Genomic DNA, 15,519 nt, shown 5'->3' with positions numbered 1-15,519 from the left:
TCTGCCAGGGAAAGTTGTTTCACACATATCTCCAGTCCTCAAACTGTTTATTCAAGGGAAGAAAAGCAAATACGCTAACTAAATGATTCATCTTTGTATCATATGACTGTCCTTCTGCGCTCACCCATTGCCAGCTGAAGCTCATCTGGTCATAAGACATTGCCCTGTGGGTATCACTTCCTGAGGAATGGCAGGGTCAAAACAGACAATACACGCCCACCTGCCCCCAGTAAGTGCATACTCATAGAAGAAACTGGTCCAATCTCAACTGGCCGATCTTTAGGCCAGTTCCTTTAAAAAGTCTTATAGAGATTTGAGAAGGCAAGAAAAATGCAGAACTCTTATCCACGCTACAAAAAGAATCAATTTATTCTTTTTTTTTCAAAGTTTTATTGATAAACAGCAATAAGACAGTTTCAAATCAAATCGGAAGTACAGTTTCAACAAATAATACACTGCATATATTCTTCTTAGTCAATTTATTCTTTTTTTTTCAAAGTTTTATTGATAAACAGCAATAAGACAGTTTCAAATCAAATCGGAAGTACAGTTTCAACAAATAATACACTGCATATATTCTTCTTAGTCAATTTATTCTTAAAAACAAACTTATTTATTGAGAAAAGTATATATTCACACCCTAAGTCTCCATAATTACTTTCATATCCAAAGTGGTTAGCAAGAGGAGTCAGCAGTCTCCTTTTCTATTTTGTTTTGTCTTGGTTTTTGGTTTTTTGAGACAGGGTCTCACCACACAGTTCAGACTGGCCTTGAATGCACTACGTGGCCCGGGCTGCCTCAAACTTGCAGCAATCTTCCTGTCTCACCTCCCGAGCCCTGAAACTACAAGTGTGTGCCACCAGCTCAGCAGCGGTCTGTTGCTGTGTCCACTCGCCTGCCTGCAACCCCAGCCTCCGGACAAAGCAGCAGCACCAAATCAGCCTCCTGATTCAGAGTACAACTGGCGAGTCCCCTGCAACCTCTGGATCCTGTAGGACAACCAGAAGAGCATCTCAGAGCTGGACGGTGAGACGGGGCACAGCGTGGAGTTCAGCAATCTGGTACTCTAAAAAATGAGACAGTGCCGAGACAGGAGGCTCGGCTCACTATGAGTCCAAGCTGCATAGTAAGACCCTGTACCAACCAAATAAATAAATAAATAAATGAGTAAAAAGCCAGACCAAGACATTTTTGCTACAGTAAGCAGGGGCTAAAAAATATCAGGGCTAAGGCTTAAATATTCCCACTTCAGGAAAGCAGAACTTGGAGGCCAAGACTGCAGCCAAACATCATTTACAGACTGACTTCTCATACTTCTCAACTTCTTTCCATTATAAGGAGAATCAGCATTTCATTGAGTCTTTAAAGGCATTAAAAATTACGGTTATCTCCGTCATACAGGAGTTGCATTAAAGAATACTGCGTGGACTAGATAAATGAGGGAATGGGAAGGTAGGCAAAATGGAGGAACGGAAGGGCATTCGGAGCCCCACGCCCTTCATGACGAAACGTAGGCCCAGCTCAACCCAATCCCCTGAACATTTGCCAGGACCTAACTTCTACCACACAGTGCGCCAGCACCCAGTGGGCTTCCTGGCCAGGGACATAAAACAGCCTCTGGCCAAATTCCCAAAGCTAATGTTCACGTCATAAGCGCAACTATGTTACTGAGTAATCAAGAATATTCTCCTCGTTCATAAAGAACTCCAAAACGACTCAAATTAGAAACACAACTACCAGCATTCAGCTGAGAAAGAAAACGGCAGCTTCATTTTTCTCATTATCCTTTCTCTTCTTCAATAGACTGTCAATTCCTTTATTAAATCTGGGAGAACATTTCAGTTTGGTGCCAATATTTTAAGACACTTTTCCTTAACACCCACCCGCTAATCTTTGTTTCATAAAAGGGCCAAAGTAGATAGCTTTAGTAGTAGCAGTCCATGGTGCTGGGGATGAAAACAACTGCACAAGGAAGCAAAAGGCTCCTCCCTGGGTGGTGTCAGGATCCACAATCAATTACGGAACCTAAGCGCTTCCCCTATCTGTGCAGTACTGAGGAGGAGGAGGAGGAGGAGGAGGAGGAGGTTATTATGCTACGGAAAAGGTCCTGGAGCTGGAGCAGTGGCAAACCTGTAGCCTCAGCTTCCAGCAAAGCTGCCCCAAGAAGACTGCTCCAACGCCGAAGTTTGAGACCAGCCTGGGCACCGCAGCAAGAAGGGGGGTAGTTTCTCTAGGAATCGTAATTTAAGATAATGTAAGTGTACCACTCACATTGCACAGTGAAATAGACAGGCAAGATCTTTAATAATTTTTTTAAGTTTCATATATAAAGTGGGTGGTTCTCAAACTTTTTTGATCTCAAGATTCCCTTTAAGTCTTAAAAATTGTTAAAAATCCAGAAAGCTTTTGTTTCTGTGGGTAAAAGCTATATTTGTGGTTCTGCTTTAAGAGGTAATAAACACAGATAAGTAAAAAAAAAAAAAAAAGGGGGGGGGGCAGCCAAACACTGCAAGCTAGCACAGGGACCGGGTTCCATCCCTGGGCCTGCCATGCTGGCCCCGCCCCCGGGTGAGCCTGGGCGCGGTGGCGCGTGCCTGTAATCCCAGCTCTTGGGAGGCTGTAAACAGGAGAATCACTATGAGTCTGATCTAGTAGTGAGACCCTGAACACCCCGTAGACCCTTTCCCTAAAATACAGAAATAAATAAATAAATAAACTATATTTGTGGTATTCAAAATTAAAAGTGAAATGTTAGAACTATTTAATTCACTTAATAATAAAAATAAATTCATTACATAATTAATATAAATAAAATGTTTTTATGAAAACTTTTCAAAAACATTTTGGTATCATTTCACATTTTTGCAACTGCCTTTGATGTCAGGCTTCACAGAGGACAACGGCTTTCTCACATCTTCCTTAATATTCAGTCTGTTTCAAAATCACACAGCACGTGATCTCCGGAAATCTCCACTGTATATTAATAAGGAAATGAGAGTGAAATAAGCAAATAAATTCTTAAAATTATTATGAAAATATTTTTTACTTCTAGATCCCCCCAAAAGAAACTTGTAGGGGTCCCTGGGCCACCCTGCAAGAAATGCTGTATTCCATATTATAGAATGTTGGGAAAAAGCAGTGCCTGGTAGCTATATAGGTAGAAAAAACTCATTTACACATAAACGCTTACAAAAGGAAAGAACGTACTACTCTAAATATATTAAACTCCAAAAAAAGATGGGGCCCAAACACTCAAAATGTAGTGAACGAGATTTTGACTGTATTTCTTTTCCCACCCCACCGCCGTCCGATCTGCCTTACCTTTTACACCCTGCAGCCTGGGACAACGCCTTGTAGCAGGCGGGAGCTTAATGCTTTAAATCTCCAGGCCTATGTCTGTCTAGAATGCCCGGACTTGTTCTGTTTCACCAGAAAAAATTTTCATAAAAGAATTCTACTATGAGATTTTTATTTGGCGATGGCCACCAGGGTGGTCCTCAACTAAGTGGAAAGTTGTAAGAGCTTCTTAGAGGGTAGAGGGAGTTGGAAGAAGTATGTTCAATATTATAACAATTTTGGGGGGCCGGGGAGATGGCTCAGTAGAATAAGTGCTTCCCTGGCACGCGCAAGGGTCTGAGTTCAATCCCTGGTCCCGCAAAAAAAAAAAAAAATTTGGGCAGAGGATATAATTCAGCTGCATAAGCACCTGCCTAGCTAAGTGCAAAATACTGAGTTTGATTCCCAGTGTGCCAAAAAAGAAAAATTGTAACAATTTTATGTTACAAAAACTGTTGGGGGATAAAGTATATTTAAAAGGTTGAAAACCGCTGGGAAGAGGCCAAGTTCAGAGAATAAGTGGGCATTTCGCCCCCAGGACTAGGGATTACACGGCTTCCGCACTGAATCATAGCCCTCAACTCCCCATCATCACTGCCATATTTTCTTACAATTTTGAGACGGAGGTGGCTAAAGCACTAAGGTGCTTGGGGCTGGTGAGGTGGCTCAGTGGTCTAAAGCACCTACTTAGAACAAGCTCAACAAAGCACAGGGACCGCGGTTCAATCCCCCAGCACCACAAGCCAGCCAGCCCCACCCCCTGGTGGGCTGAGCTGGCCACACACACACACAAATAAATAAATAAATAAATAAATAAATAATTAAAAAAAAAAAAAGCACTAAGGTGCCCAGGCAGGGCTCAAACCTGTAATTCTCCAGCCTCCCAAAGTTCTAGGATCTCTGGCCTGAGTGCCGCCAGGCCAGCTGTGGGCAGTGTCCTTACAAACTCTGTCACTGATACTATGACGCAATAACAACACTACTAAATTAGATGCTACTCTCCATGATTATGAAAGCATCTTCTCAAAATCACACTACTTTTGTCCTGTTCAATGTCACACATCCAAGAAAGCCTAACCCAGAGGCCAGGGATATAGCTTAGTAGCATAAGCACCTGCCTGGCAAGCACAAGGTCCCATGTTCAATCCCTGGTACCAAAAATAAAAAATAAAAAACCCCAAAACAACAACAAAAACAAATAAGAAAACCTAATCCGGAGATCAATAGATTTATAATTCAAAAATAGCAAAACAAAAAACTATGAATGAGCTTCCATTAAGCCCCAGAACTATGTGAGAGTCCTTCACATATGATTGCTCTTGTAGAAAACAGTTTATTTAGCTTACAAGTAAGGCATCTAGCTAGGAGAAGGGGACCTGAGACAGGGGGACCAGCCATACTCACAAGAATCAAAAGAAGGGCCTGCTTCGACAAGCACACCTGGGCTCAATGCTGGTACTCATGCCCTGCCCGCCCCCGCCCAGGGCTCACTGAGCCGGCTGCTGAGACCTGGTACGGTGACGCACTCCTGTAATTTCAGCACTGGGGAGGCTGAAAACAGGAGGATCAGTACGAGTCCAAGCTGCATACTGAGACTGTGTACCAAATACATTTAAAAAAAAAAATTTTAAACATGACTTTTCTTCAGGCAATACAGAATGCAGCCCCCACTCCCCACTAAAGGAAGTTGCAGCCACTCTCTGCTAAGCTCTTGAGTTCTGAGAAAATTAAAATGCAAAAACCAGATTTGCTTTAAAATCTGTTTCTGTAAAGGAAACAATCAAATTAGTCATTTTAAAGCTGCAGAGCCACCAGTGATAGCCCCTAAACAACTGAGCAATTCCTGTGCTCTGCTTATCTATATAGTAATTAATACTGGACTGAGAGATCATGTGGCCACCAACTCAAAACTCCTCCTGGAAATCCAGGAGCTGCTCTTATTTCAAATAAAATCCCCGTAACCTCATCCCTTGGTTCATACTTCATTCTTCGAGTTTATGGAACCGGCAGCTTGGCACACACAGTAATATCATCTCACTTAATCCTCTTAGAACTAGTAGGTAGCATGCTACTCTGTGATTCCTGCCAATATGAATGTGCTATTACTGGCCACATGAAAGAGAAAATGCAGAAGGAAGGGAGGGAGCAAGGGAGGGAGGAGGGGAGGAGAGATAGAGGGAAGGAGGAAGGGAGGGTGGGAGGGAGGGAGAGAGAGAGAGTCAGCCTGTAATTAAGTAAACTGAAGACCTGAAATACAAGAGTGTAAATGAACAAGGGAAATGTGAGCTCGCTTCACTATGACTTTTTAAAGGTGCTTAGAGGACTGGACCAATGGCCTCTGCAGTGAACCATGCGCCCAGCCCTTTCGGACTTTACACTGTAAGACAGCCTCGCTAAGTTGACCAGGCTGGTCTCGAACTATACATCCTCCAGCCTAAACTTCCCAAAGACGTGTAATTACAGCCTTGTGCCACCACGCCTGGATTCCACCATGACTTCTAATCTGGCACTTTCCAGCTCCAGGCCCTCAACTGCTCATCCTGTGGCAGATCCATCCTAAATGAGAACATGGAATAATCTTTTGAAATGAGTTTCAAAAGTAGCTACCACAGAAAGTGCTGGTTCTCCCAGTCCTTTTCCCCTTCTTCCCTGGACACCAGATTTCTGGCTTTTAGCTGAGCCAGAGAAAAATTACAGTTCCTAAACACTACTGCAGCTAACTTTTAGACATGGGGATGTAGGTGGGAAAGTCTGGTGCAACTTCTTGGAAAGGCCCTACAGGATGTGGGCATAAGCCGTCTTCTCTTTTTCCTTCTTTCAACTGACTGAAAAAAGCAGACAAGATGCCCATAGCTTAAACAGCCATGCTGAAGAGCATGAAGTAGAAGCCACACACTAATGACAGCTAAATACTGCATGGAAGGAACCTGCACCCAAGAAAAACTGAAAGGCCACATCAGCCCAGACAGCTTTTGACTTCCTTTACATGAGACAAATGAACCTGTTCTCAAGTCATTATTATTTTAAATTATCTGTCACATAGTCAATTTTATTTTATTTTACTTCAGAGACAGGGTCTCAGGATGGCCTTGAACTCACTATATAGTCTAGGGTAGCCTCCAGCTTGTGGTGGTCCTCCTGCCTCAGTCTCCCAAGTGCTGGGATTACAGGCACCCAATACCATAGTCAATACAGTCGCTAAGAACAGAATCTAGAAATTCAAATGACTGCCTAACTCTGAAACAGCAGAGTGCTGTAGCTAGGACCATGACCTCCAGAGCCAACACGCCTAGTTCTACCGCTTACTACTACCTCCAAGAGCCTGGACAAATGAGTCATACTGTGTGCTTCTGTGGTGTCACCTAAGAAGACAGAAATAGTACCCACCTCTGAGAAAGGTTAAGAGTTACTACTTGTAAAGCATCTGGCATATAGTAAGTGTTGTGTGTATGTATCTGTTAAATAAAATAAATACACTTAGAGCAGGGTCAAAAACAGTAGTACCAACCACTGTGAGCACGCAGGCCATACTAATCCTCTACACCTTTAGGACTGTCCACAGTGGGGACAGGAATAAGCTTGGGTGAGCCATGCATGTTTCAACTCCCCTTTAACAAAGAATAGTAGATAGTACAATTCAGAGACCCAGCTACTGAATATCACCAAAAACTGTCATTCTCTGTGTATATACGGAAGTGGTGGCACTCTACCCGCCAGGGAGACTGAGAGATCCTATTACTCTCACCTGTCAGAGCACTAGATCAATTCTCAACTGACCTGACACACTTCCAAGGATGCTATAACAGTGTCATGAAAGAAAAAAAAGCCTCCCTCCTCCTCCTGAACCTATCAAAGATAACCTTAGTCCTTTCTTATATTGGCCAACAAGCTCATATCTTGATTCAATCTCATTCTGTTCTCAAAAAAGATGAAAATGGGCTGGGGAGATAGCTTGGCAGTCTAAGGGCCTGCCTGGCAAGCAAAAGGACCAGGTTCAATCCCCAGTACATGCCGGCCCTGGAACCCTGGGCATGTTATGCCCACCAGAAACTGGGCATAGCGGCACAGGCCTATAATCCCAGGGCTGGGGAGGGTGAGAGAGGAGGATCACTGAGTCTGAGCTGAGTAGCAAGACCCTATACCAAATAAATAATTTTTAAAAAGATAAAAAGCATTTGACTGACATTTAAAATGCAACGCCTGGGGCTGGAGAGATGGCTCAGTGGTCTAAAGCACCTACTTGGAACAAGTTTGGCAAAGCACAGGGACCATGGTTCAATCCCCCAGCACCACATGCCAGCCAGCCCCGCCCCCTGGTGGGCTGAGCTGGCCACACACACACACACACACACACACACACACTAAATAAATAAATAAATGTTAAAAAAAAAAAAATACAATGCCTTAAGCGCAAGGGCCTGAGTTCAATCCCCGGTTCCGCCAAAAAAATAAATAAAATAAAATAAAATGCCTTTCTCTCTGGTTCTACAAAAAAAAAAAAAGAAAGAAATATAAAATACAATGCTTTTCTTTGCTTCTAGAAATGATGGGTTTCTTTGTACTTTAAAACTCCTTTACTTGCAATCTTGGAAAGAATTACTCTCAAACCTTTCTCAACCCAGTTTACGTAAACAGAATGGACGGGAGAAATGCCGAGTCAGGTGTGATGGAGCACCCCTGGGATCCCAACACTGAGAAGGCTAAGAGGCAGGAGAATTAGTTCAAGGCCAGCCTTTGCTACATACTGTGTTCAACTAACTGCTTGAAATACACGGTGGGATGCTGCCTCAAAAAAACTAGAAAGAAAATCCTAGAAATGTTCTCTGGTTGTGTCTATTGATTTTTGCAGTACTGGGGATTGGGCACTAGCCCTCACTGAGCTACATCACACCTTGCTCATCACCATCATGTTAATAAGTATGATAATAATGTAGTTTTTCTATGAACCATTTCCACCACATCTGAAAACTTAGCCTGGGATATAGCTCAGTGGCACAGAGCCTGCCTGGTAAGAGCAAGATTCTGAGTTCAATTCCTGATACCAGAAGAAAAAGAAAGAAAGAAGGAAAGAAAGAAAGAAAAAAAAAAAAAAACAGTTAATGAAAACTTCATCTTTTAGTTTGTTTTTGTTTTCTGAGATAGAGTCTTGCTATTCAGTTCAGGCTGGTCTTGAACTGACTGTATAGCCTAGGTTGCCTTGAAGCCACTGCAGTCCTCCTGCCTCAGCCTTCCAAGTGCTGGAATTTCAGGCATTACCATCATGCCCAGACCATATTTCATATTTCTTGACCCTCTGCTCTTATAATCATCTTTTTTTTTTTTTTTTTTTCCTGCAGTACCAGGGATAGAACTCAGGACCTTAAGCTTGCCAGGCAGGTGCTTATGCCACTGAGCTCTATCCCTGGCCCTATACAATCATATCTTTAGTGGGTCAAAAGCAACCTTCTGCAATTCTCAAAATTGGTCACTTCTGCCTCTCTCGTCATTCCATATCCTATCTTATCCTTATCTCCCTATACACACTCAAGGAGGGGCCAGGGAGATGGCTCATCGGAATAAGAAAAGTGCCTGCCTGGGAAGCAAGGTCCTGGCAAAGTCCTGAAGGTCTTGAGTTCAATTGCGGGTATCAAAACAAAACAAATCTTCAAGGAGGAAGGAGGTCAGTAAAATTCCACCTTAGTTGAAAAACAAGATGCTGATAGTGGAGGGAGATGGTTCTATGAAAGACAACAGCCTGTGCTTCTAAAAGTCTGCATTCTACAAAGGCAGGGAAAATGACTTGAACCTTTTCCCAAGAGTGGGCAATAACCAGAACAGATGAAACTGCGAGTCCACCCACGCTGTCACCACGGCCGGTCAATAAGAAACCTAGGACCTAGGCAGGAGACACCCCCACAGGAGGCTGGACCTGAATCCTCAGATGGGTCAGCCATCCTCCAGAACAGCGATGCGCAACGTGGGTCTAAAAAGAGAGAATAGACTGAAAGCCTCAAATCTGTATGTAGGCTAATGGCCACAGAGTAATACCAGTAGTTTAAAGCTGAGGAACCTACCAGAAAGCGATCTGTCCAGAGGCAGATCGCCTCACCCCAGCTGGCCCCGGGCCTGTATCTGGTCAATTTCCTCTTTTCATTTTCCGCCTAAGCCTCCCCCACCAAAAGGGTTCTGATTTATTTCTTCACTCCACAGCTTCCCCTCTCATCCCCAAATCCTGCTAAGAACCGGCCCTGTGAAGTTTTCATCTTCTGCACCTTGCAGTCCACCCACGCCGCCCCGCGCCCGGATCTCACACCCGCGCTCACCCCCTGAAGGTCCTTGACGAAGTAGCTTCCGCTGGAGCCCTGGTAGATGCGCTCGGGGAAGATGCAGCGCTCGATGGCCACCTCTGCCTGCCGCACCACCGCCTCGAACTCCGGATCCTCGGGGAACTCGTTCCGCTCGCGGGAGGCCTGCGCGGCGTGCACTGCCGCCGCAGCCTGGGCGGCCAGCGCTTGGGCCTGGGCTGCCACAGTGTGGGTCTGGCCCTGGGCCGCCGCGCCCCTGGCCCGGTCCAGCAGCGGCTGCCGCTCGCGGTCGTGGCCCGGAGAGCCCGGCGGAGAGGGGCCGGAGCCGGCCGCCGCCGCCACGCGGACTGCGCCCCCCGGAACCTGCGGGAAGTGAACGCCGGAGCCCGACGGGAAGGTGTACTCTGGGGGTTGGGCCCGCTCGGGGGACACTAGTGGGCTCGTCTCGTCCATCCCTGAGGCCGCCGGCTTGGGGACCCGGCGAGCTACACAGCAGAGCTGGCGGCCGGAACCAATCCGCGGCACCCCCCACCTCCCACCCAGCCAACCAGGCAGCGCGTCTCCTTGGCCCCGCCCCTAGCCTGTCCTGTTTACTAGGCGACGAGTAGGCACGGCCCCTCTCGCGTGAACAGTAGCCAATCAGAACCCGCCCTACGCAATCGCGGCCTCCGCTCTTGCCTCCCGTCACCTTCTACGGAGACTGCGCATGCTCTCAAACTAACCCGGAGTCAGGCACGCCCTCTGCCCCTAACCAGCTCCGCTCCGCCCCTAACTTGCAATTGGCTGACAGGTCCCGGGCGCCTGCAAAACCGCAACGCGAGAATTGAGCGCCTACTATGAGCCGGCCGTGAAGCTGGAAGAAAGCGCGTCTTTGTATCGTTTACCTGCTGTGTTCTAAATGCTAGAGACAGCAGTGAAACAAGTAACCTTCTGGGTTTATAAATAAATAAATATAAATAAACAGCCCTCTTGTAGCACACATACAAGTTGGCCCAGTTGTTCAATGCGTGTTAATTGAGGTAAGGCACGTTCCCGCGAGATGCAAGGTAGGCATCCACGACATTATACACCACTATAAAAGTTTCGCGTCTAAACACAGTAAAATGCTCAGTACATTTTTTAATGGTGGAAAAGAGTACAGATATATAACCCTGCTCTCCAGCTGAGGGCCCAGCTTGGTGAGACAGAATGAGAGAAAGCCAACCATGCTGCCTAAAACTCCCTGATGGGGGTTCACCGCTTTAGGAGAGTCAACGAAGGCGTCACCGGGGCCTGTGCCATGAGTTACGGAGCAAATGAAATGTGTAATTAAACACGGAGGAAAGGGGCACGAGAAAGGCGCGTGACGCAGAAAGGGCTGCTGGAGGAAAGGAAAAGGAAGGATAGAACTGGAGGAGGCAGGCAGCCACCTGCCCGGCTGGCGGAAGCGGCGTTAGGTCGGGCTCCCTGGAACTGGAGCGCCAACCTGAGGGCGTCCGGCCTGTGAAGGGCCACCGGGAGCTTTGGAGAACACTCGTGGAGCAGGGAGGTGATGCGGTGTCAACCTACTCCCAGCCCAGGCACCTCGGAGAAACACGGATAAAAATGGGTGGCACTGAAGGAGGGTGCATGGTTAGTTGAAATAATTAAAATGCACACTTTTTTTTTTTTGGAGGATGAGATTCAGGGCCTCACTGAACACTACCTTCTAAAGTGTAGGGCATATTAGTTAAAACATGGGCTTGGAAATCAGAGAGATTTGAGTTTGAATTTCAGCTCTACAATTGTTATTTTAGAGTTCCTTAATCTCTCAAGGCTTCAGTTTTCTTACCAATAAAATAGGAAGAAGCATCCCTAACTCACTTGATTAAATAAAAATCTATATGTAAAGCAGGTAGCATAGTACTTAATGCATAAAAAAATTCAACGATTATTAGCCTTTTATCACTGCCAAAGGGTTTTGTTTTGTTCTGTTGAGACAGGGTCTCCCTATGCAATCCAGGCTGGCTTTGAGCTCACTGGCTACCCAGGCTGGGCCCAAACTTTCAGTGATCCTCCTGCCTTGGGCTCCTGAATGGTGGCACCACAGGAGCACACCACCACACCCAGGGAGGTTATTGTTAATGTTGGTTTTGTTCTTGAAGTGCCCAGCAGACTAGAGGTACGAGTTTTCCCAAAAGATGACCAGTCAACAATATTTCACAATCATTTTTTTTTTAATTTTATTTATGTGTGTGTGTGTGTGTGTGGCCAGCTCAGCCTACCAGGGGGCGGGGCTGGCTGGCATCTGGTGCTGGGGATTGAACCGCGGTCCCTGTGCTTTGCTAAGCTTGTTCTAAGTAGGTGCTTTAGACCACTGAGCCATCTCACCAGCCCCCACAATCATTTTTTTCTGAAGTCAAATTATTGTCACAACTAACTGGGAATATTAAATTCAAAGAACTACTGTTCCTTGTATGGGGATGTCAAACTTTCCAACCAAATAAACAATTATAGGCAAAAGTCCATATTGCCTTTGTTTGAGACAGGATCTTGCTGTGTAGCCAGGCTGGGCTTTTGAGTGCTGGGGATAGAAGTGTGCACACCGTGCTGGCTTCAGTAGCTCCTTTCGGTTACAACACACACATTCCATTTTCCTGCTCAGTCATCAAATAACCAAGTGATGCCTTCCCTCTTCTGTCGTACGGGCCACAGCCACAGACATGATTTCTTGACATCCTTCATATTATGTATGCTTATCCTATGAGCTTCAAATTACGATTACGACCAGTGAAAGCCACCAGATTTGGAATTCACCCTGGAATTCTGAGGTTTTTCTCTACTGGAAACTCCCTCAGAATTTTAGTCTGTACCTTAGAACTTTATTTTCCTTTTACTGGAAAGAAAGTCACTGCATTGCCTATTACATATGAAGAGACAGAACTTACTAACCGCTGAGACTATGACAGGCATTGTTTTCAGTGCGTTAACTCATGTAACTGGCATTACAGTTCCTACAATCCTGAAAACTGGGGCTGGTGAGATGGCTCAGTGGTCTAAAGCACCTACTTAGAACAAGCTTAGCAAAGCACAGGGACCGCGGTTCAATCCCCCAGCACCACATGCCAGCCAGCCCCGCCCCCTGGTGGGCTGAGCTGGCCACACTCACACACACACACACACACACACACACACACACATAAATAAATAAATTTAAAAAAAATATACTGAAAACTGAGGCCTAGAGATGTAAAATAACTTACCCATAGTCATTCAGCGGCTAAGTAGCAGTGAAGTTTTGACAAATTGGCTCCATCCTTTCAAAACTATAGTATATTGCTTCTTATTAAATATTCCAATGAAATGTCTCACAATCACCCCTTTCTTTCATCTCCACTGATGCCACACCAATTTGGAGTTTCTCTGCTTCCAGTCTCTTCAAACAACTGTGGGTTAAGTGCCAGATTAACGTTCTCAAAATATGTTTTCATAATGTCATTCCTAGACAAGAAACTACATGGTGGGGGCTCCCACTGGGGATTGAAGCTCTACCACTGAGTTACATCCCCAGCTCTATTTATTTATGTATTTATTTGCTAACTAACTTACATAAAGACAGAGTCTAAGTTGCCCAAGCTAAGTATCACATCTATGATTCTCATGCCTCAGCCTCCTAAATAGCTGGAATTATCCCTCTGCACAGCAGAAAGTACTTTTTATTACTATAAAATATATATAATTTATCACTAGCTATTCATAAGCATACACTTCAACAAATATATTCATAATGTTGTAGAGCCACTTGACCCAAAACATTTTCATTATTCCCAAGAAATTTGTATCCATTAAGCAATAAGTCAGGAACTTCCTCCTTTCTGCCCACAACACCTGGTGGCCTCTCTTCCACTTTCTGTCACTATCACTTTGCCTATCCTTTTAGGAACTACTTTGTGTGTGTGGTTTTTTTTTTTTTTTTGCAGAACCGGGGATTGAACTCAGGCCCTTGCGCTTGCCAGGGAAGCGCTTATTCCACTGAGCCATCTCCCCGGCCCCTGTGTGTGTTTTTGAGGCAGTGTTTCACTATGCAGTTAAGGATGGCTTAGAACTTACTTTGTGGCCCAGGCTAGCCTCGAACTCACAGTAATCCTCCTGCCTCAACCTTTCAAGTTGTGGGAATCACAGGCATGTGCCACCAGGCCTGGCTAGACACTACATTTTGCATACTGTATCATCTCCCTAATTTTCAGATCTCTTCAAAATTTGGCCTCATCCAATATATTTAACCTACTTCTTCATATTTTCTAATATATATGTCCATTCCAATAAGATCTATTTCCTTGACATTCCATTCTCTTAATGAATGAAATTATTTTTTAATCTTCTACTTATTTATTTGGTACAGCTTCTCACTATGCAGCTCAGACTCATAGTGATCCCTCTGTCTCAATCTCCCCTGCACTGGGATTACAGGCATGTACCAGCGCCACCATGCCCGGAGTTCCAGAGCTGGCACAGCATGCAGTATCGGGGATTGAACCTGGGTCGTTGTGCTTGCCAGGAAGACGCTTTAGACCGTCGAGCTATCTCCCCTCAGTGAATGAAATTATATCGATAGCTAATACCACATTGCTTCACATATCACCACTCAGTTTTAGCACCAGATTGCATCTTACAGTCTGCTGCTCCAATCTCATTTTACAGAGTAAAAAGCTCAATAACTTGCTCTAAATCACACACCATTAGTGGCAGAGATGGAATATAAAAAGAATCCATGTCTTTTAAAATAATTTGAAGGGGCCGGGGAGATGGCTCAGTGGAATAAGCGCTTCCCCGGCAAGCGCAAGGCCCTGAGTTCAATCCCCGGTTAAAAAAAAAAAAAAAAAAAAATACTTTGAACTGAACATTGTGGCACATGCCTGTAATCCCAGCACTTGGGAACCTGAGGCAGGAAGATCGTCGTGAGTTGAAGGCCAACCTGGACTACACAGCTAATCTGCTTTACATAGAGAAACTCTGGGAAAAAAAAAAAAAATTAAACCTTTAACTTTAAACCCCCATTTATCCTACACTAGGTCCTTCGACAAGCCCCGGGAGCCTTCATCACCACCAGCACTTCTAGTCTGCAGATGAAGAAATGTCAATTCAGAAAAGCAATGTGCTTTGCTCTAGCACTTGTCTTCTCTGAATAGAGCCTTCGGTTGTTCCACGAATATGTAGCAGGCAGCACATCCCAGGACGCCAGCGAGCGTGGCTTTTCCAGCCCAACGGAGCTCGCATGAAGCTGCACCTTTGCAGCTCAGTAAGTACACACGCATTCTCAGCCTGGGAAGCACAGCATCCGGGAAGATTTGCTTCAATTTTGGGACTGTATTTAAACCCAAATTTTCTGTCTCGCGACAACACACATACCTATAAAATATACAAAAGTGTCCTGCTATCAGTGTTTAGAGCAAGGTTATGAACGAGCAGTTGCCCGGCCCAGCGCGTTACATCTGCACCTTTAAAACTGGATTTCAATTCTGTCGTAAAACTCAGGGGCGGGGACAACCAACCACCGCAAGGACTCGCCTCCCGGGCAAGCAGGCGCGGAGGCTGAGGAAGCGAGCCTGGTTTCGTCTGGGGTTGACACGGGCTTCTCCGCGGCTCCTAGGTGGGCGAGGCCGGAGTCCCCCGGCTGGGGGGCTCGCACACGCGGGGCTCCAGGCTCTGCCCCACCCTCCCCGCTATTCGGCCGAGGCGCTGGGAACGCTTCGCCCCGCACAAAGATGGCGCCACGGCGGCCCGACCCAATGGGGAGCGGCGATGCTCCCGGTTGCCCAGGTAACAGCCAATGGGCAGCGGGAACTGTGCCCAGCGCGGCCGCCGGGATGGCGCCCGCCGGCGGGGCAGGAGGTCGCAGAGGGGACGGTCACCGAGGACGGCCACGCGGGCCCTAGGTCCT

The 15,519-nt window shown here is 45.8% G+C and overlaps 2 protein-coding genes across 2 annotated transcripts in view; one reads left to right on the top strand and one right to left on the bottom strand.

Moving 5' to 3' along the window:
• Pi4k2a (phosphatidylinositol 4-kinase type 2 alpha) overlaps positions 1-10,181 on the bottom strand; it is a 38,508-nt gene extending 28,327 nt beyond the window's left edge. The window contains exon 1 of the mRNA XM_004625519.3: positions 9,639-10,181. Coding sequence (XP_004625576.1) covers positions 9,639-10,073 — 435 coding nt within the window. The 5' untranslated portion in view covers positions 10,074-10,181. The remainder of the gene's footprint in view (positions 1-9,638) is intronic.
• Positions 2,441-15,519, top strand: part of Morn4 (MORN repeat containing 4) — a 26,444-nt gene continuing 13,365 nt past the window's right edge. Inside the window, exons 1-3 of the mRNA XM_004625518.2 lie at positions 2,441-2,451; positions 5,953-5,957; positions 8,917-8,920. The gene's annotated coding sequence lies outside the window, so the exon portion shown is untranslated. The remainder of the gene's footprint in view (positions 2,452-5,952; positions 5,958-8,916; positions 8,921-15,519) is intronic.

This window comes from Octodon degus, unplaced genomic scaffold (assembly GCF_000260255.1).
Source record: "Octodon degus isolate 3935 unplaced genomic scaffold, OctDeg1.0 scaffold00010, whole genome shotgun sequence".
Lineage (NCBI taxonomy): Eukaryota > Metazoa > Chordata > Mammalia > Rodentia > Octodontidae > Octodon > Octodon degus.
This window is presented reverse-complemented; position numbering and strand designations above follow the sequence as displayed.